This window comes from Lithobates pipiens, unplaced genomic scaffold, assembly GCF_037356315.1.
Source record: "Lithobates pipiens isolate NorthernLeopardFrog02 unplaced genomic scaffold, aLitPip1_a1.2 Scaffold_3, whole genome shotgun sequence".
NCBI lineage: Eukaryota > Metazoa > Chordata > Amphibia > Anura > Ranidae > Lithobates > Lithobates pipiens.
Genome location: NW_027507790.1, coordinates 42,050,717 through 42,073,365, shown reverse-complemented (window position 1 = coordinate 42,073,365; position 22,649 = coordinate 42,050,717). Strand labels below are relative to the sequence as shown.

The 22,649-nt window shown below is 45.3% G+C and overlaps 1 protein-coding gene across 3 annotated transcripts in view; it reads right to left on the bottom strand.

Annotated features, from left to right (window-relative positions):
- The window catches only part of GGT1 (gamma-glutamyltransferase 1), a 266,175-nt gene that overhangs the window by 28,115 nt on the left and 215,411 nt on the right, over positions 1-22,649 (bottom strand). For all 3 annotated transcript variants that reach the window (XM_077461552.1, XM_077461551.1, XM_077461553.1), the window contains one exon: positions 5,824-6,008. In XM_077461552.1, coding sequence (XP_077317678.1) covers positions 5,824-6,008 — 185 coding nt within the window. The remainder of the gene's footprint in view (positions 1-5,823; positions 6,009-22,649) is intronic.

Below are 22,649 nucleotides of genomic sequence, written 5' to 3'. Positions count from 1 at the left end.
ACAAAAGGACATCATCTGGGGTGTCTGATGAAGTCCTTGTGGATGAAGCGCATACGAAAGGGGTCTCCCTCTACACGTCAGGCTCTGCCACAAGGTACGGATCAATGATAAGTGAACTTTTATGGCTAGAATTTTTATCATAATATCTCTCTATATTATATACACTGATCTGCCTTAACTTACTGATCACCCACCTAATATTGAGTAGGTCCCCCTTTTGCCACCAAAACAGCCCTGACGTATCGAGGCATGGGCACCACTAGACCTCTGAAGGTATTCTGTGTCTGGCACCAAGTCATCAGTAGCAGATCCTTTGAGTCCTGTAACTTGCAAGGTGGGACCTCCATGGATCGGAATTGTGTTTGGCACATCCTACAGATGCCCGATTGAATTTAGATGTATGGAGGCCAAGCCAACAACTCAAAATCATTGTTGTACTCCTTAAACCATACTTAAACCATTTTCGCAGTGCAGCAGAGCGCATTATCTCCCTGAAAGAGGCCATTCCCCTCAGGGAACATAATTTTCATGAGGGGTGTACTTTGTCATCAACAATGTTTAGGTAGGCAGTACAGGTGAAAGTAACATCCACATGAACGATTGAATGGCAAGACCTGAGATTACCAAGAAGAACAATTCTCAAAGCATCACACTCCACTGGCTTACCTTATTACGATAGTGTATCCTGGTGCCATCTCCTTCCCAGGTAAGCAACACACATGTACCTAGTCATCCAAATGATGTAAAAGAAAACATGATTTATCAGAGTAGGCCACCTTCTTCCATTGCTCTGTGATCCAGTTCTAAAGCTCATCTGCCCATTATACGGATGTTTTGACTGTGGACACGGGTCAGCATGGACACTCTGACCAGTCTGCAGCAACAAATTATGATGCCCATTTTTTCTTCTTTTAACACATCAACTTCATGTACAACATGTTCATTTGTTGAAAAAAAATAAAGTGAGCACTAAAGAAAATAACAGCTGCTAGCAAAAAGACAATATATCCAATCCTCCAAAGCAATATAAAAAATATATGCAGCGCTGTATTAATTCTTAAATGTGAATATGTGAACATAAAAAAGTCCTTCTGTGTTAGACAAAAAGTCCAATGTTCCATCTCAGTAAATGCAAAAAAGAAGGTGTCCGACCACCATAAGAATTGAAGGCTTACCAGAAACCATAGCTACACAATTAAATGCAGCAGACACGAATTGATAATGCTACTCATGTGGGAGTATGATGAATCCTCTCCCTTTGTCCTTATCTCTGGAACAGATAGAAAAAACTCATATGGTGTAATAATGTTACCACTCTGATAAATTACACCCAGATGGGCAACACTCCATGTGTAAAATATAAGTGCAATTGTTGATCACCAGTCTCCGCCAGCTTTCACCCCAATGCAGTGCGCACTCACCGGACGAAAGATCATAAAATGCATCAAATTGAAAATAAGGATTTCCACTGGATTCAGTGTAAGATTTTCCTCTCATATTATCTAACTTCACAGGGTAGGGTTCCATTCATATGTCCCAAAGGCCATTAACAAAAGATATGCATCATTGTGCAGTATTTATTACATAAAAGGACATACAATAATCAGGGAAAATTGCATTAACACAATGTAACATGCCGCTGAACTCACATAAAACACCGCCACCCAGACCTCTGCTATGGTGACGCAATGTTCTGGCTCTGAAATATTCAACTGTTGCCTAATATATCCCATTAACGTATTCACCTCACCTGTTAGTGCTCATAAAATTATGGCTGATCAGTGTATTGTGTAAAAGTTTCCTTTAAGGCCAAACCAACTAGGGATGGCATCTTACTGTTTTTTATGCTTGCAGGTAGGACCCAGGCCTAGAGCACCTAAATAAGAGGTAAACTGGGGGGCGGAGCTTGCCAGAGACCAAGAGGGCCGCAGAATAGCAGAGCTCCGGCTACAGCGGGTGAACAGCGGCTCATAACGGAGTACCAGGGCCTCAATCGAGCTGTCATGGCTCGGGAGGCTGGCAGTCTTTAAGATGCAAATACTCCCACAGATGCTATATCTTTTCAGGATAATGCCAATACCACTCCCCAATTCATACTTTAATTCCTTACAATCTATCATAAACAAATTCCTATGGAGGGGGAAAAGAGCGAGATGCGCCTTCAGTAGATTTATCAAACATAGGAAAGCGGGAGGAGTAGGACATGTTCATCTGCAGGATTATTATTTTGCGACTATCCTCTCATAGCTCCAACATTGGTTGAGAGAGGACTCCAACACATTGTGGAAGGACATAGGACGCACACAAATCCCACACATACTACTGGCTACCAGATTGACTATCCTGAGACATTGGAGAGGGGTGACTATCCCGACATTGTCGGAAATAATACAACTCATACATACAACTCAACGGATCATATGAAGTGCTACATGCGTCAGCTACAGGGCATTATGCTAGGGTGAAAAAACATTGGGACCCATGGAATGATTGGTACAATCAGTAGAGCTCAGGGCACAGTTTGCGGAGGATACACAATCCTAGATCACAATGGATTGCACAAGAACTACATGGACTGTCTTTTTTTGTTTTGTTTTTGGTCATGTCATCTTTTATGTTTTGTCATCTTTATATTATTAGTTCTGCATTATAATTAATGAAAGGTAAACAATGAGGGGTCAAGAAAACCAACTAGTAGAATGTCCACAATAACAAAATAGAGTAATCGCCAGTGGGTATTCTTTGAAACCTTGTGCAAACAACATAAGGTTATTACACTTCCTCTCACCTAATACTTAGACTATGGATACTAGAACAAAAATATAATGCAATATGAGTTTGCAGGGAATAAAGGAATCGAGGAGCGATAAAGTTAATGATGAGGACACTGCTAACAATGTATTGTATATTTTGTTGATTGTCCATCTGTCAACTATGCTCAAAAATTATTGATACAAAAAAATAAGAAGTAAACCAACACACAGTTCTTGATGTTATAGTCGTCTTGTATATATAATATGCACGGCGGGACTCCATACCGTTACTGGGAGTGAAGTAGCTGTGATATACTGGACAGGTGGAGAGGGCAAGGGCTCTGCATGTCCCTCCTAAATCCATCAGAGTCTTTGGAGGTGTAGAACACATTGAAATATTTTGTCAGAGTTCAGTCATTGGTACCGGCAAAAGGTACCCCATGTGCAAGACAGTGATCCTGTACAAAGTACTAGCATAGCCCAGAAGAGCCCATCCCGGGGTAGGTCACTCATGTGAATCTTGCTTTGCATCCAACGAGGAGGGAAACACAGAGGGCATGACAACTGACCACATGACACCTTCCTCTCCCACCTCCATATTTTGGTGCCCAACGTGGGGCTACACCTACTACATACACTGAAGACCATCTCTAAAGGGACTATGGCATTACTACTAAAGTTAGAACTTGTCCAGTCTTGCCCAGCAACAGTACACATGAATTACACGTCTGCTTCCTGATTGGCTCCGCTATGAGTTTCCAGCACCAGATTGTAGAACATCCTGATAAGGGGCATATATAGCAACCGGATCTGGAAAAGATGCTCAGATGCTCCACATGTGTTGCTTCCAGCCACTATGGTCAGCCACCAGCTTCCGTGGAAACAGATCCATCCATTCTGTCATACCAAGGAACGATATCAGCCAGTGTACCGGTTGACCCTCTACCATTTGGGTGCTTGGGAAGTCCTCTGCCAAACTTGCAAGACGCGCTTAGCTACTTGTCCCTGGGTCTAGCTGTTACATGTGTGCCACGCACTGTTCCAGTGCATTTTTAAAGAGGAACCCACCAGTGATATGGGCCTTGATGACCTACCCAAGGCTGTCGGAGATGCTACCTCAGCCGAACCTCTTGCAAAGATCCTCAAGTCAGCTGCTCCTGGGTTGAGCTGCCACTCTGCATCGCTACCACAGAGTTCACACCCACTCTAGAAAAGGGTTGGGTTTCCCATAAGCTTCTCTTTGATGAATTACTACCTCCACCGACCCTGGAATCCCGATCGAAAGACTGTCCATACAGGGACTGGACATACAGGGGAGTTTTCCTATATGTATCTGTGCAACTGCTCCTGCAGCTTGAAGAGGAGAGGTCCAAGCTGTACAGCAGAGCTTTATGTGAAAATTTAACATTCCAGAACACCAGTGAAGCTTCTGCCACCAAATTGAGTAAGCTGAGGCAGAGTTTCATCATCTGCACAGGTTTTTACAATATGGGGGACACATCTTCACGGACAGTATAGAAATCGTCAAGCCAGGTGGGTGCTTTCCATTCATTCACCACATCCGAGGCACCCACCCCGTAACAGGAAGGTGCATATGTCTACTGGCTCCTGACTTTTATGTTTAAAGAACTGCTATTTGTGTTACATTTGTGTTGAATATTGTTGTACCTGCCAATTACTGTTGCATTATGTGTAATGCCCTGTTGCGCCTTGTTGTTCATGCCTTGTATATGTGAAATGCTTGGGGTGTTACACAGCTGGGACGGGGAAGTATGTAGCCAGGTAGAGTTTAATGCTGCTCCAGCCGTGACCGGTAGTGCTTTCTTTGTAGGTTTTTCTGAATCCGACCCACTAGTTCTGTGTATTATAAAAGGGACAGGGGTCTGTACCCAGGAGGCTCGGGGATGAACATGTACACAAGGGGTTCTGTAAATTCTTTCTGTGGTAGCTGTTAGAACCGTTGCTGGACTTCCTCCTGTTGGCCTGTGGAAGATGCCGAGTCAGGAGTGACAATTAATGCATGTCTTCACCAAAGACCCTGCTACAGCCTGAAGGAGCTAACTAGGCTAACAGCCTGCTCTGATGATGCCAATCCTGCATACTACCATCAGGGACTCTGCCAAAAATGTACTCTTTCCTATTCAGGTATGGTGGGGCAGCCACAAACCTGAGTTAGCGACTAGAGATGTTAGGAAAAGGCTGCACTGTATGTTGAACTGTTGTTTGCCTGGTCTAAAGTTATCCAAGGGGTGTAATGCAAGTAACAGACACATATAGTTTACAGCTCGGGTCACTAAACACATTGGGGTATGAAGATAACTTCATAAGAATTAATAAAGTGTGAAAATACAGTGTGAAGATACAGTGGTTACCATGGGGAACAAAGGTTTTTCTAGCAGCCTGTACATTTGGCAGGTGGGATAATCTCTTTTTGTCGGCACACTCTCCGTGAGCAGGTCTGTCTCCCATAGCAACGGGAGCAGATCAGCACCGCAGAGGTCCCCAACCAGTACACAGGTATGAAAGAGGAAGAGTTAAGCGAAGTGCTCAGAAAGGCTCTATGCCTTTCCTGTGAGTGGTGATACGCTGGACAGGTAGAGAGGGCAAGGACTCTGCGTGTGCCTTCTAAATACATCAGAGACATTGGAGGTGTATAATACATTGAGAGAGTTTATTAAAGTTAAGTTGTCTGTTCCAGCAAAGATATCCCATGTTTGTTCAGGGTCACTGTCTTAAAGTGCCTAGCTTAGCCCAGAAGAACCCACCCCAAGGGCTCTCATGTGACCCTTGCTTGGTGCCCAACGAGGAGGGAAACATGGAGGACGTAACAACCAACCACATTACCACTAACCCCCCCTCCACAAATACCTCAGATTTGAAGTGTAGCAGAAATACAGAAAATTGTATCTATAGTATTCTCTTCAAGGAGTATTACATTTTAAAATATCTTTTATATTTTTTTATTTTACGTAACGTGTGTGTGGAATAAACATTCCATGGCGATAACTGTCCCCATCATATACCATCATTGGTCACAAAAACTTTACCCTTTTACAATTCTATATCTTACTATAGGTTAATGGTACTCGTGGCCGATACTGCACTTCCATCTTCTGCTACAACTGATAAGTGTGCTGTGCCATAGCTGTCTGGAACATAGAATAAGGGCTCATAGTAATCAGATTGGTGAGTGGTATCTGTGATTTTCTGTCTCAAGCTCTCTGCAAAGTAATCTGAAGTCAAATTCTTCATCACCTGAAAGTGAGAGAAGACGGGATAAATATGAAACCTACACAGATCAAGAAGTAAATGTATAGTAAGTAGACAGGGACCAATAATGATGCATTTTAATAGCTAACTGAGAAGATTACAACTGCGCCATGCATGGTACAACCTGGATACCACCTAACCTGGAGTCACTTTTCCTGTGTGCCCACTCAGAGGGTAACTAGAAAATAAAACATACAATAATGGAGGGCAACATTCTTTATATGGGGTCCTCAAGTGCTGGCCTCGTCATCACCAAAGGGTCACACATAAAATTCAGTGTTCCTGTTCAGTGTCAGAGACAGAAGACACACAACAAGATATTGTAAGTAGGTAAATATCCGCGCTCAGTTAAACTTAAACAACTAACAACAGCTGATACTGGGCACAGAAATGCAAAGAAAAAAAAAAAGAAGAAAAAAAAAAAGAATATAAAGAAAAAAATAAAGTGCAGCGCTTGTTCAATAAATAATGATTAAATAATCACACAAGTGAAACGTGCAAAAATGGTGACAATCCAAAACCGAAATAAAGTGGCATTCAAACGAAATCAATTGGCATTCAAACGAAATCAATATTAACATGTAAATGTGCAATAAAAATTTTATAAAAATTAATTCATATGTGAGTCCATAAGTCATAAATAAATGTCCATAGAAATATAAAAAAAATCCAACAGATAATGTGACTTTGAGATTATATATATATATATATATATATATATATATATATATATATATATATATATATATATATATATATATATATATATATATATATATATATATATCTCAATCATTTTTTTAACAAGCGCTGCACTTTATTATTTTTATCTTTACACAACAAGATATTGTCAAAGACTACAGGCATGATACAGGAGATGGTCAGAGACTGCAGAGAGGATACAAGAGATGGTCAGAGACTGTGAATGTTATAGGAGTTGTTGGAGACTGGAGACATGCTTCAGGAGGCAAGGCAGTCAAAGGAATAGGTACCATGCAGGCCAATGAACAACCAAAAAAGGTTTTGCATAATATAATATTATAGTGTAATGCACCGCTGAAGCACAACACCACTGAAAATTTATTTTTCAACAGAGCCACACCATCTGACATCAAAAGGTGAGAGTGAATTGGAATGCCCACTCTCACCTGTTTGCTCCACTCACTTTACCGTCTCCTACAGCCGGGGTTATGATTATGTTCTGGGCCACAATTAAACTGCATTTCATTTTACCCAGGGTAATTAAAGAGCAAATAAAGGCTGATCTGACACTTTATCTAATAGTATTAGAGACGTTAGTCTTACCCCATTTGATCCTGTGGTGGTGCTCCCCTATACTCTACTATGATGGATGGACTTTTGCCTCTACATTTGAAATGATGCCTTTATCATTTGAATTTTTTTTTGAGTGAGGGGACTTTTATATGTTTTGTTCTCTTTGGTCATTTATGGTCAAAGCCCTCCGTCCTCAAAAGATATGGAAGAAAACAAACACACCACATGACTAACAACATAAAACAGACCTGAAGTGTGCCCTGGTCTGCTGTAAGGTAAGCCCAGGTGAGCTGGGCGGTGAGTCCTGCCCTGCTGGGCGGTATGCTAAGACTTGATTCAGGGAGAAAGTAGTTTATTATGGCAAGACAAGACGTTAGAGGGCAAGGCCGCAGAAGGCTCGAGACATTTCGGACTGCGGGTCGGGAATGTACCGAGCGAAGCAGGTGGATTTCCACCTGCCCAACTTTCTGATCACGTGTTCTGGAACTCCGTGAGGCTGCTGATGCTGCTCCGATGCGGAAAGAATGTCCTGAGTAACAAGCGGGGTCAAGGCCTAAATTACGTAGGAGGATCTTGACATGACTGATAAACTGATTGCTGCTTAGGGGTCTAACTGGAAATGGTAACAATGGGCTGTCAGGTGAAGGATCAGGTAAGTCCGCTAGTAATTGGTCCAAGAAGGCCACGGGGCACCAGGTATTGAAGGTTTCAAAAAACTTGATGTCCGTCCCTGGGCCCACCTGTTGCGTTTTAGACACCTCTAGATGTAGGATGAAGAAGGTTTGGTGGCGAATGAGGTGCCGCCTGCATAACGTCTTACAGCGGGAGCTGGTGACTAAATTCGCTGGGGTGCAAAAAGCCATAGAAGGCTAGGTAAATGGCTGCTCGAATGACCAGGCTGGGAAAGAGGCCAAAAGGGGAACGATAGAGGATGAGTGATATCTCACGGAAAATGGCACCGGTCACAGGAAGGCGTTTGCTGCTGATTTGCGGCTGTTTGAGAATACAGAGAATGAGGATTGTCTTGAACGCGTGAGCGGTGAATAAGGATGGTTTGGTGGGATCTTGCAAAGAAATGAAGTGTTGGATGCCAGCCAGATAGAGTCTGATAGTATTGTGTGACAAAGCCATCTGCGTGTGGCAGTATGAAATGAAAGCAAGGATATGGTGGAGATCTCCTGGACCTGCCCCGGGGAAAGCCGCTAGAAAACGAGTTAGACTTACCGGTAACTCTGTTTCTAGGAGTCGTCCAGGACAGCACTAGAGAGAGATAGGCTCCACCTCCAGAGGCAGGAAACACAATCCAGATCTTTAAAGGGCAGTCTCCGTCCCTTCCCCTTCAGTCTTGTAAACGAGAACTTCCCCAGAAACGGCTTCTGTAACGACAAACACACTTGTCCAGCATTATAACAGCATATAGGGAGGGAATCCATGCTGTCCTGGACGACTCCTATAAACAGAGTTAACGGTAAGTCTAACTCTCGTTTTCTCTAGTCGTCTGTCCAGGACAGCACTAGAGAGGATCAACGAGAACTTACCAGATTGGGGGGGGGGACGACTACCGCTTGAAGGACCTTTCTCCCAAACGCCTGGTCTTGCGCTGAGATAAGGTCCAATCTGTAATGCTTCATAAACGTTGAGTAGCTTGACCAAGTTGCTGCTCGACAAATTTGTTCTGGTGTCGCTCCAGCTCGCTCTGCCCATGAGGTCGATAGCGCCCGTGTAGAGTGAGCCATGGGGGGAAAAAGGACATTCCAGTTTCATTGCTTTGTAGGCTTCTACAATAGCTTGTTTGACCCACCTTGCAATTGTATTTTTTGAAGCTTGTGACCCCAATTTTTTACCCGCATGTAAAACAAATAATGCATCTGATTTTCTAATGCTTTTTGACATCTCCAGATACCGTAAGACACAGGCTCTCACATCCAGTTGGTTAAACTCTACCTCCTTAGGATTAGTGGGGGACCCACAGAAGGAAGGTAAAACAATTTCCTGTGTTCTATGGAACTTTGTCACTACTTTGGGCAAAAACCCAGGGTCCGTGCGCAACACCAGCCTATCTTCAAAAATTTGTAAAAACGGCTCTTTCACCGAAAGTGCCTGAAGCTCGCTAATGCGTCTGGCTTTGGAAATAGCCACTAGGAACACTGTTTTGAGCATGATCCATTTCAAGGAAAGTTCTTCTTCCCAAGACTTTTTTACCCATCCCTGTAACACAATTGACAGGTCCCATTTGGGTAAAATTTTGAAAGGAACAGGTTTAATCCTGGTCAACCCCTTAAAGAACCTGCTGACTAGCGGGTCTGCCACCAGAGGTTGATCCAAAAAAGCAGACAGGGTCGCAATTTGTACCTTTAAGGTACTAATGGCCAGTCCCTTATCCACATCGTCTTGTAAAAACTCCAAGACTGTCGGGATACTTATAGACACCTTTTTAGTGTCCAACCATGAACAAAAAACCTTCCAATACTTAACATAAATTGCTTGGGTTACCTTCTTTCTACTAGAAAGGAGTGTTTTAATCACCCTATCCGAGAGCCCCTTAGACTTTAAGAGACTCTCTTCAGACGCCAGGCCAATAACTTTAGGGTCTGTATTTCTGGCAACAGAACTGGACCCTGGGACAGCAGATCCTCTCACTGGACCCTGGGACGCGGAACCACCAGTATCAATGTAATCCACTCCTGCAAAAATTTCCTCAGGACTAGAGGAATTAGCTTGAATGGGGGGAAGGCGTAGCAAGTGCGAAACGCCCAGTTTTGTGCCAAAGCGTCTATCCCTTTTGCTCCTGCCTCCCTCTCTAGGGAGAAGTATACTGGGACCTGGGTGTTCGCTTTCCTGGCGAACAAGTCCACCTCCGGAAGACCCCATTTGCGCACTATCAGCTGGAAACTCTCCCTGTTCAGGGACCATTCTGATTCGTACACCCAGTGTCAACTCAGAAAGTCTGCCAGGTGGTTGTCCACCCCCTTTAGATGGACCGCTGAAACCGATTTTAGGTTTTCTTCTGCCCAATGCATGATCGTACTTGTTAGCTTGATCAAGGACGGGCATCTCGTTCCTCCCTGCTTGTTTAGGTAGGAAACCGCCACTATACTGTCCGAGAGGACCTGTACATGGTGGTCCTTCAGATCCCTGGCAAACGCCCTTAAGGCTTCCCAGATTGCCTGCAACTCCCTCCAATTGGCCGACCTCTGGGACTGTGTCTTCCCCCAGCATCCTTGGGCTATTTTTGACCCCAAGTGGGCCCCCCAGCCCCAAGCACTGGCATCCGTGGTAATGCGGACAGACACTGGAGGAGACCACCATAGACCCCGTACTAGGTTCTCCACTCTCTTCCACCACCAAAGAGACCTTCTGGTCTTTGAGGATAGATGGATAGTCCCATCCAGGGATCCGTGTGTCCCGTCCCAGCTGCTCAGAATATTGGCCTGAAGGCACCTGAAATGAGCTCTTGCCCAAGGAACTGCAGGGATTGTTGCCACTAATAGGCCCAACCCTGCCATAGCTGATCGGATGGAAATTGTCCGATTGGACTGCAAAAAGGTTACCATCTCTTTCACCTTTTCTACTTTTTCCCCTGTGAGGAAGACTTTCTGTGACACTGAATCTACCAGGAAACCTAGATACTGTATGGCCTGTGTTGGTATCAAGTGTGACTTTTCTTCGTTTACTAACCACCCCAGCCTTTTTAGGCAAGAGATGGCTACCCTCAGATCTCCCTGCAGTTGGAGCTTTGAGGGGGCAAATATCTTGGTAAATATCCTGGGGGAAGAAGACAGACCGAATGGCAGAGCACTGAATTGGAGGTATCGGATCTGCCTTCCCCAAAGAATTGCTATCCTCAAATACTTTTGAGAGTCTTCTCGAATCGGGATGTGTAGATACGCGTCCCTCAGATCGAGAGAGGCCATGAAACAATTTGGAGGGAGTATTGATCTCACTGTAAAAATTGTTTCCATCCGGAATTTCTTGTAAGTTACCCACTTGTTCAGTAACTTCAGATTCAAAATCAACCGTAATTTGCCTGACGGTTTCTTCACTACAAACACATGCGAATAGAAACCGTGGTTTATTTATTGTGACGGAACTGGCACTAGAACACTCTGGTCTATTAAATCGCCAATTTGCGACAGCAAAGCTGTCGCTTTCTGGGGATCCTTGGAAGGCTTGGTCAGACACATCCTTGTAGGTGGGATGTGCTTGAACTGTATTTTGTAACCCTCCCTGATGATCCTCAGAATAAAAGTATTTGGGGTAGTCTTTTCCCACTGTGGGAGGAACTGCCCCAGTCTTCCTCCCACAGGAACCAAGTCACTGGGATTTAGTGTTTTTTTTAGAAGAGGAAAAGAGATTGCCTTTCCGTTTTCCTCCCACCCACTGTTTCTTAGGGGTTGACTCCTTAGAGGTCTGTCCCTGTGACTGTCCCTGCCTTTGAGGACGAAAAAAGCGTTTACCTGTAGTCTTTTTGGATTTAACAGGAAAGGCCTTCTTCTTGTCCGCAGTATGGTTCAGGACTTTCTCAAGATCCTGTCCGAACAAGAGGTCTCCCTCAAAGGGGATGCCACATAACCTCACTTTTGAGGCCGAGTCTCCTGACCAAGACTTCAACCAAAGTGCCCTGCGAGATGAATTTACGAGGGCAGCGGTCCTGGCTGACAATTTAACAGACTCCGCAGAGGCATCTGCTATATAACCTGCTGCTTTATGTAGCATAGGAAGGGAATCCAGGATTTCCTTTCTGGAGGTCCCCCCTTCCAAATGGCCTTGCAATTGTTCCAGCCAGACCTCCAAGTTGCGAGCCACTATTGTCGTGGCCATTGCAGGTTTTAAATTAGTCATGGTTACTTCCCATGACCTCTTCAGCAGCACCTCCATCCTTTTATCCATGGGTTCCTTAAGAACACCCATGTCCTCGAAGGCGAGGTCTGTTGATTTTGCACACTGGGAAAAAGCTGCGTCTACCTTGGGAACTTTGTTCCAAACACAAGAGGGGTCCTTGCTGAAGGGGAATCTCCGCTTCATACTTTTAGGAAAAAATTGCTTTTTCTCTGGCTCCTCCCACTCTTTCTTGATCGAATCTATCAGTGTGCTATGAACCGGAAAGACCCTAACTGAATCTGTCTTTAGGGTCTGATACATCCGGTCATGCAAGGACAGGGAGACTGGCTCTTCTCTAATTTCGAGCGTCTCATAAATCACCCCCAGTAAGGCATCAACCTCCTCGAGTGAGAGCCTGTATCTGGGAGAGCTTGTCCCTTGAACAGGAACATCTCTGGATGATGCCGCCTCACTTAGGCCATCCAGAGAATCAAATTCCTCTTCCCCTGATTCGTCACCTTCCACTGGGGTGGAAGCAGGGGGAACTGCGGCTGGTTTTGGGGTTTCAAGGTTCGCTAACATTGCTTTGATGGACTCCATTTCTTTCTGTACTCCAGAATTCAAATCCTTACAGGCTCCCGTAGCTTCCTTATAGACCAATTTGTCTATACATGGTTTGCAAAGGGGCTTAGACCATCCTTCTTTTAATTTATTCATACATGAAGGACATCTCTTCTTCCCCCCTGACCTCTCTGGTTCTTTGGGCAGAGCCTAAGACAAGAGGAGAGAAGAAGGAAGGGAAAAACAGACAAGCTAACGTCAGCGAAACCTTAGCAAAAATAGGACGCCTTCACCAAACACCTATGTGCACCCCACCAACCGCTAACAGGATTCGCAAGACTCTTTAGTCCGGATCCTGTTTGAGAGAGGGAGGGAGGAAAAACACACCTGGACCATTTCAGAATGCCTTTGCATTGATTAGTCCATCACTCCCCCCCTCTCTCCCAGCCCTGTAGGTACAAGACACCTCTGTGTTTGCCTACCTGAGCTGGTTCGGCTCCACTGCCACTCTCCACTGCATCCATATCCAATCGGAATCTTGCCTAACCGCCTGGAGGCGTTTCCCTTCGTTAGAGATGCAGCACGAACGTTATGTGGCCGGGGCTTTTTAAAATAGCCGCCAAGGTCCCGAACGTCCACGCTCGACGCGCGACCCAGAACCAGAAGTGAATTGCCGGAAGTCCTCTATTCTCCTCCTGCGTTCCACAGGCCGGAACTCGAGGCCTGTGCCCGCCCCCCGCCTGACTTTGCGCTCAATTTCGAACCTATCGTCAGGCAGGGAAATGTCAGCCCTCCCCGGGCTTCAGAAGGAGAATGCCGGTTCGTAGCTGCTGTCAACCCGACCGGAGGACCTCAGATGTCTGTTACCAACAACAGGTACCCAGAACTCCTTCCCCGTCTCTTATGGGCAATCCCACAGTCAGGGGAAGGAGAGCTCCTGATCCAGCCTCCTCCTCCGGTGGAGGAAACACAAAGACTAAAGGGGAAGGGATGGAGACCGCCCTTTAAAGATCTGGATTGTGTTTCCTGCCTCTGGAGGTGGAGCCTATCTCTCTCTAGTGCTGTCCTGGACAGACGACTAGAGAAATCTGTCATACATTTTCCAGGCAGCACGATAGGCCTTCAGCGTATTATAAGACAATGAAAGATTAATGAGCTTGGTAGCGTTGCGCAGGTATGGATTCAATGCAGTGTTAGCTGAGACCAGTGTGGGATAGTAGACATGGTCGGGTCGGCTCCAGGTTCCTGTGAAAAGAACAATGCAAAATTAAGGTGGGACAGAGCATCAGCCGAGGTATTACATTCGCCTGGGATGTGGATGCAGAGGAGATTAAACTGGTGATGAAGGGATAATTGTACCAGCCTGCGTAGGAAGGACATTATGGCCAATGAATTGGAGCGTTTATTTGTTTATGATGCTGGCTGTGGCTTGATTGTCTGTAGCGACAGTAACTGTTTGTCCTGCCCAGCTACTGCCCCAGACTTGCGCTGCAGCCACTATAGGATATAGCTCGAATAATGAGGAGAATAGACTGAACCCGGCGATTGAAAGAATTTCTGGCGGCCATGGGCCTGCGAACCAGTGATGGCCAAAAATTGCCGCAAAGCCTGTGGAGGCTGTGATTATCTGGGGTGAAGAGGGAGATGCTGATGGGATAAACATCGAGATGCCATTCCAATTTGCTAAGAAATCGTTCCACATGTTGAGATCGGCTATCGTCTAACCTGAAGATATGGTCGGGGTCTTGGACTTGAGAAAGAAATACCAAGAGACGGGAGACGAAAGATCGACCCTGGGGGATAATCCTTACCGCAAAGTTGAGCATCCCGAGCATCGACTGAAATTGCCTCTTAGTGCACCCTTGGGTAACTGTAAATGTATGGATGACCGCCCTGATGCGGGTTAATTTGTCTAGAGGTAAGCTAGCCTGCATGGCTTGAGTGTCAAGAATGATACCCATTAAGGTTATGCGTTGTGCAGGGCCTTCCACCTTCTTCTCTGCTATGGGTATAAATGAGTTTGGAAAAAACCTCCCTAAGGCTATTTAGATCTACTGGGGGTTCACTAGGTTTCTCAATAAGCAGAAAGTCGTCCAAGTAGTGGATCACTTTCGGACAGGACACGTGGTGTGAAAGAATCCAGGACAGGCACTGGGCGAACGTGTCAAAGAGCCACAGACTGCTTTTGGAGCCGAAAGTTAACTTTGTGGCGAAATAGTACTGATCCTTCCATTTGACTCTATGCCATTGCCATAGGCATGTTTGAATCGGTAGTAACTTAAAAGCGTCCGCGATGTCTGCCTTGGATAGCCAGGTGCCAGTTCCTAAGCGGAAGATGGTTTGGATGGCAAGGTCTATTGAAAAATATTTAAGGGAGAATTCCTCTGAGGGTATGAGGGAATTTAAACTGGGTATGTGATAAAAATGAGGCACGGACAAATCACAGACTAAACAAAGTTTATTAGAAAACTTGCCCTTAACGAGCCCGATAGGGCTGACTCTCCAAACAGAGAAAGGTGGGTGTGAGAAGGGGCCGATCATGTACCCCCGGTCAAGTTAATTTTGCAGCAAGGTGTAGATCGCTTCCTCGTCTGTGGCTGCTGACAGTAGATTTCTGCATTCATGGGTGGTGTCTGGAAGTGTAATAAACCCCGTGTGGAAGCCTATGGTGAACCCTTGCACTAGGAAGGCTGCCAGTGAGGGTGACGGGTGTGAAAGAAGGTAGAAATGCAGCCATCCGATGTGTATATGGCTTAGTCATGTGGGGTTGGGTTTTTTGATCCCACAGGCGTGTCTGGGGTGAGCTTGGTGGCAAGCGAGGCAGATATAGAGGAGTCTGCATTGAGGGAAATTGCAACCCCCGAAGTTGAAGTTGTTGTAAATTTGTGCCCCTCCTAGTGCTTTAATGGGTCGTCTTGGGAGCGCTGTGTAGTTGCTCCTGAACTGTGAGCTATATTTGAGAAGGGGGAGAAGTACGGGGGCGTCTGCCCTCGTTTTCCGAACACCAGCTAGCTGTGTGGGTGGCCGATTGGCAGTTAGTGCATAGCAGGGAGCGTAGACCAGCGAAATTGCGACAGAATAGTTCTGTATCGACTGTGTTCCAGTCGGTAGCCATCTGGAACTGGCTGAGCCTAGCAGCTGCTTTGGCTGAAAAGGAGTGGTGGTAGTCGTAAAACGCACTGCCTCCATACCTATAGCCTAGATCCATCACAGCGTGTAAATACAGATCTAGTTCTTCCCTCTTGTTGGGGTTGAGGGAGCATATTATGTCTCTGAACATGCTGAAGGCGAGGACGAACTCAGTGACTGTGAGCTTGCGTGCGAGCCTTCTGTCTTTTGCCTTCAGGATGACGGAGACGTCTCCCCATGAATAGGCTTTGTTTTCCGCTGCGTCATGTACTAAAATAAGGAGGGATGCCAAATTGACGTCCCGGCCATCTAGGATGTCCTTCCTTATGCCAGCTGGGATGAGATGTGCAGGGAAGAAGGTGGTGCTGCACTGGGGCATACCTGAAAGCATCAGCACGGGGGTGGCAGTGGCGGGTGTAGGTGGTAAGGGGACCATTTGTCGTACTCCAGAGACTCCACTCTTGTCTGAACATCGGAGACTGTTGTTGAGAGTAAAGACACTAAGGAGTGCAGCTGAGTAACTGCTGAAGCAATTGACTGTTGGGACGCCTGAGTGTCTGGTGAGGCTGGCGTAGATGGTGGAAATAGTAGCTTAAAAAGTTCAGCTTTCCTCGCTGTAGCCGGGTAGGGAACATCCCTACATTGCAGCTCTGCTGTGAGTTTCGGGATAGTCCAGGCTCTGTAGGACTGCATGTCGTTGTTTGCTGAGCCCGCCCCGGGTGATGACAGGACAGGGGTAGGGATGTCGCTGCCGGCCAGTGACATGGCGTCCGCTAAAAACAAGAGGGGAAATGCATATGTTTTAAGGAAAGATTGGGGATGCAGGAGGGGACGGAAATATATTTTGAGAAGATAAATAGCAGGTAGTAGGAAGAACAGGAGGAGTGACAGCCATAGTGACAGTTGGTTTGCGCTCGAGCGCTGTTGAGTGTGATTTTAGAAAACTCACAAGAATGTGTGACAACCGAGGTGAGCCAGGAGGTGACTGGCTAGGTAACCGATAGCTCGGGTGTCCGTCTGTGCTCAGCACAGACTAGTGAACCAGAGTCCCCAGGGCGGACTGGGGAGGGTAGCAGAAGTCTGGTGTGCTAAGTAGGAATGTTGCGATCTGTAGCAAATTGACGTGTGTTCGGTCTGCTAAATGCTTGCACTGCCAGCAAGAAAGGGGATTAGGCGACCTTGTCTGCGTAGTGAAGGCTTGTGCTCCGAAGACAGAGTGAGATGCATAGAAGTATGCGACAGTTGCTAACGCCTTGGAACCAAACAAATTATGTATGTGAAGTTAAATATGTAGTGAAAGTGTGTGAGAGAAAGGAAACAAATGGGGAAAATTATATATTTTACTCCTTAATACCTTCTAACTACGCACCTGCCTCGAAGCCCTAGTGCTGAAGTCTCTGTTGGGGTCGAGGACTGGGTTTGACCAAGAACCTATAGTGGGGTGACATGGAAGTAGTAATAAAGGTGGATTGGAAGAGCTGTTTCGGGGCTGTAGCTGACCCCCTAATGAAGAAATGCAAACCCTAGCCAAGTTCCTCTTTCTTTTTATACATTTTTTTTCTTTTTTTTTCTTTTTTATTATTATTATTATTTTTTTTTTTACCTGGAACGGATGGTCCGAGCCTGTTGCAGGATGGACCAGTTGGCAATCTTACTGACCTAAAAAAGGGGGGAAAGGGATAGAGAAAACGTATGAGTAGCCGTGTTGCTACTGGAGACGTTGGCCGTTTTATGAGCCAAATGCAGAAAGACTTGCAGCGACTGCAAGAATGCGGGTTAGATGGAAAAAGAAAAGGTAAGAAAAATTACTATGTAGGATTGACCGTGCGCAATTGAGCGATTTGGTGGAGAGATTTGTAAATGAACATGCATAAAATAGATTTGAGAAAGTGAAAGAAAGTACTGCTGAAACTTTGTGAAGTGACTAGTAGAAACCGGGCTGGATGCGTTCTGATAGAACGGTCGGTGAAAGATTCGACCCGTTTGGGTCGGTGATGCGATAGGGTTCGGTGCGGTTGTCTAAGGTTTAACATAGTGGGGATTCGAAACGTAGCGCCGGTGCTGCGACTAGACGCGAATCCCCCATAGATGTGAGGTGATTGCGTGTCCGAACCGAATAGCTGATGACATGGCTGGGTTCGGACTGACTAGATGTAGATGGTGTTCAAAGGGGGCTTACAATTGCTAAGAATTCGAACCATAAAAGCGAGTTTAGCGACCAGATTCGAATTGGCTGTTTGGTGCGTGTAAGCAATCTGTACGAGGAGTATGGGGTCAGTCAAGGTGAGGTTCATGTTTGGTGAACAGTGTAGGGGTTGCGACTGGTTTGGATTACTTGCGGCAGGTAGAAAGAACAATATACATGAAAGACAACACGAAAGGGGTACTAGCCGAAGGTGCGACAATTAGCGAAAATAAACATGCTAACGAATTGATTCCAAACTTGAGCAAAAGGTAACAAGATAGTCCTACCTGCGACGGCGATGCGCGACAATCGACGAAAGCTTGCGAACGAGAATGGGATAGCAATCGTGAAGTACGCACTCACGAATACGTAGTGAGTTGTAAAGGTCGGCCTGGTGATGTTGTACCGTGCACTGGAACCGACACTGAGCGATGTGGGAGGTCTGGTTAAATACCATCCGGGCTCCTCCCATAATTAAGGGCCACCATACTGGCCCTCTTATTTATCCTATGGTCTCCTAGTAATATGGTTGTCATCCAAGCCCTGCATATATGATCTTGGTGGTTTCTGTAGACATCTACATGTCCATTCCATGCATGTCCATTCACACACAGAGTGTGTTGTGGCTGTGATTGACAACAGCAGGAGCTAATGGCTTTCCCTGCTGTATCAGCCAATGAGGAGGGAGAGTCTGGAGAGGCGCTCGTTGGATCACGATGGGGCTCAGGTAAATATGGGGGGGTTGTTGCACAGAGGAGTTTTTTTTTTAGCTTTATGCATACAATCCATGAAGGTAAAACATCTTGCACAATTAGAACCACTTGTAGATCTTATTAACCACTTGCCGACCAGCCACAGCACATATGCTGCAGCAGGTTGGCTCTATTACGTGAAACGTACCTGCACGTAATTTCGGTCAAATAGCCAGCAGGGGGCCATGCACGCACTGATTTACCAGAGGGAGAGCCAATCAGTGGATCCAGCGGATGTGATGTCCGCTGGCCACCCGTATCCGTTCCCCAGAGAGGCAAAACAGCAGTCTTTCCAATGTAAACAAGGCATATCGCCATTCTGACAGAGATGAACACAGGAAGATAGGTCTCTGTGTTCATCCAGTCAGTCCATCCCCCACACAGTTAGAAAGCATCCCCTAGGGACACACTTAACCCTTTGATCACCCCTGGTGTTAGCCCCATCCCTGCCAGTGTCATTTGTACAGTACAAGTGCATATTTTTAGCACTGATCACTGTAATAATGTCACTGGTTCCCAAAAAATTGTCAAACAGTCTGTTAGTTGTTCGATTTGTCACCTGCTGTCCCGCTAGAAATCATGGATTGTCGCCATTACTAGAAAAAAAAAATGTAAAAAAAATGTAAATGGCAGAAAATAAAAATAAAAAATTCCATGGTTTGTAGATGCGATAACTTTTGCGCAAACCAATCACTTAAATGCTTATTGGGATTTTTTTTTACCAAAAATATGTAGCAGAATACATATTGGCCTAAAATGAAGAAGACATTTGATTTGTTAAATTTTTTATTGGATATGTTTTATAGCAGAAAGTATAAAATATAGTTTTTGTCAAAATTGTCTGTCTTTTTTTGTTTCTGGGGCAAAAAATAAAAGCCGCAGACCACCACCAAATACCACCAAAAGAAGGCTCTATTAGTGGTAAAAAAAGGACATCAATTGTATTTGGATACAACATCGCACAACCGCACAATTGTCAGTTTGTAAGTATTTCAGTGCCGCATCGCAAAAAATGGCCTGGTCATTAAGGGGGTAAAACCTTCCAGGGCTGAAGTGGTTAAATCAATTATATGCTCTCTCTACATATTCTATTACAGGCTAAATTCATCTGCAGACCCAAGGATACTCTCTGTCATATACTGTATATCTGGTCTCGGTGTATGTGTGGGCATTTCCTTTCTTCACAGAGTAGAGGCATAGTCCTGGTTTGCACCAATGCTACTTGTCATGCGACTTTGGACTTCGCATGACAAGTGGAATGTATTTCAATGGGTGTGTCTTAATTGCCAAGACTTAAGTCACAGTGACAAAAAAAAAAAATAGTTCCTGCACTACTTTTGTGAGCTTCTCTGTTATCCCACAGAAGTCACATCCATATACTGTAGATAAGAATGCCACTTTGATTTGTTTGTTTTGTTTTAACCCTCTCCTCCCTAGCCATCCTTGCTGCCTAAAAACATCCTTACTACCACATTCCATTCACACCTGCGTGTAGCACATACGCACGTTTCCACTCGCATTTTTTTGCAATTTTTTTACGGCTAAACACGCATGGCGCATACGCAGAACATTCACTTAAATGGGCTGCCGTATGCGTAACAAATGCCCCACAGTAGCTCAAGAACCTTTTTGGTCGCTTAGCGTCACACATTTTTGTCGTGTTTGTAGCATGTTTTGTCATGCAGGAAAATATACATCTGCTAGCCACTATTGGGGTGTCAATAACAATTAGCCTGAATTCACATCTGTTCATTTTCCAACATACGGCACCCCGGACAGAAAACGTCCACTTTACCACATGTTTTAGAGATGCGTGGCAGAAAAAGTCTGCGTTCACATCTGTGCATTTTTAAATGCGTGGCACCCCACACAGAAAACACATTTCTAAATAGTTCCAAAAGTGAAACTTTGCTTTTCAGAAACTTGCAAGAAAAACACTCGCTTTGACATATGTTTAAAAAATGCATGACAATACACATTGTGTTTGCGTTGTTTGGATGTGCATGTTTCTGAACACACGGCAAAATGTGCAACATCGCTTACCATGCTTGCGTTCCCATTCGTTTGCATCTGCGCACTTCCAAACGAAAACCTGCAAAAAAATGCACGCTTTGCCGTGCATGTCAAAAATGAGCAGCATTTCCGTGCATTTCTAAAATGGGCATCACGCTTGCATTACCATTTAGGCTGCGTTTTCATCGGTGCATTTCTGAACGCGTGGCAACATGCATAGCAAACATGTGCTTTGTCATGCATTTCAAAAATGAGCAGCAACATGCATTGCGCTTGCATTACTATTTGTTTGCATTTACGTGTGATAATGTGCATAATGCTTGCGTTACCATTTAGGCTGCATTCGCATCTGTGCGTTTCCGAATGTGCAGCAATCTTAACAAATATTGCACACTTTGCACTTGCCTTGCCATTATAGCGACGCAATTGCAATGTTCATTTGCAGTGCATTTATGTGTGGGTTACATGCATATGTAAATGCAGCCAAATTGTTAATGACACCCCAATCACAAACACGCCGAAATGTGCATTGAAAAAACATGTGACAAAACAGGGCTACTTTGGGGCGTTTGACGTGTGTAGGGCAGCCTGTTCAAGTGAAAAGGCTGCCCTATGCGTGCAGGTTTATGCTTGAAGAATTTGCAAAAAAACGCAAGCAGGAACATTCGTTTTCGCTACGCTCGGGTGTGAATAGAATGTGCTTGGTAGGAAGTTTTTAGGCAGCAAGGATGACCAGGGAGGAGATGTGAGGGTTAAAATAAAAAAGTGGCAGGGGAATGTGGTACAGTAAAGTTATGCTGGAAGTGGTGCTACTTTCATTGTGCACAAGTGTAGGTAGGAGAAAAGATCCAGGTGCCCGACCCCCAGAGGATAAAGGGAGATATCATCGACAGGTGAAGTCATCCATTTCTCCGAAAGAAAATAGAAAGAATCTTACATCAGGTATCTCTATCAGAGTCTCCCCTTACATCTGTTTCCCCGTCAGTGGCCCCCTTACATCAGGTTCCCCCAACTAGAGTTCCCTCTTGCATCTAAAGTCCCCATCAGAGTCCCCCCTTACATCAGATGCCCCTATAAGAGTCCCTCCTTACATCGGATGCCCCTATAAAAGAGTCCACCCTTACACCAAAAAATCATGCATGCTCAGCTTCAACTACGAGACGGAAGCTATTGGCTATTGAACTTCTTTTTTCTAGTCTCGTCTTATGTGTTGTACGTCACCGCGTTCTAAACAATCGGAATTTGGTGTGACCGTGTGTAGGCAAGACAGCTTGAGTGGAATTCCGTCGGAATTCGTCGGGAAAACCATCAGAGCTTTTTCCGACGAGAATTACGATTGTGTGTATGCGGCATTAGAGTCCCTCCTTACATCAGATACCCCTATAAGAGCACCCCCTTACCTCAGATGTCTCTATAAGAGCCCCCCCTTACATCAGGTGTGCCCAGTAAAGTGTCTCCTTACTTCTGGTGTCCCCATCAACGTCACCTTACATTAGGTGTCCCTACCAAAGCCCCCCCCTTACATCTGTGTCCCCATCAAAGTCCCTCTTACATCAGTTGCGTCCAGAAGAGTGCCTCCTTATACCAGGTGACTCCATCACAACCCCCCCTCCTTACATCAGGTGCCCCTCCACACATCAGAGTTGGAGATCCTGCAGGTGGCTGCTATTAGGATTAGGGGAAATATGGTAGTGACCAATAGGCAGGTCGGAGAAGGTGGGCTAGAACCATGACCACAAAGTTGTGGATGCTATTTATGCTTAAACATTTGTGGATTCTTAGGGGGGCTGCTCCAAGGATTTAGGGGTCATGTGAAGGAGTAGGGTTAAGAACCCTATACAGGTTCCCTTTAAGAAAAGCATGAGAAATTATTCAAGGAACGCAGTACTT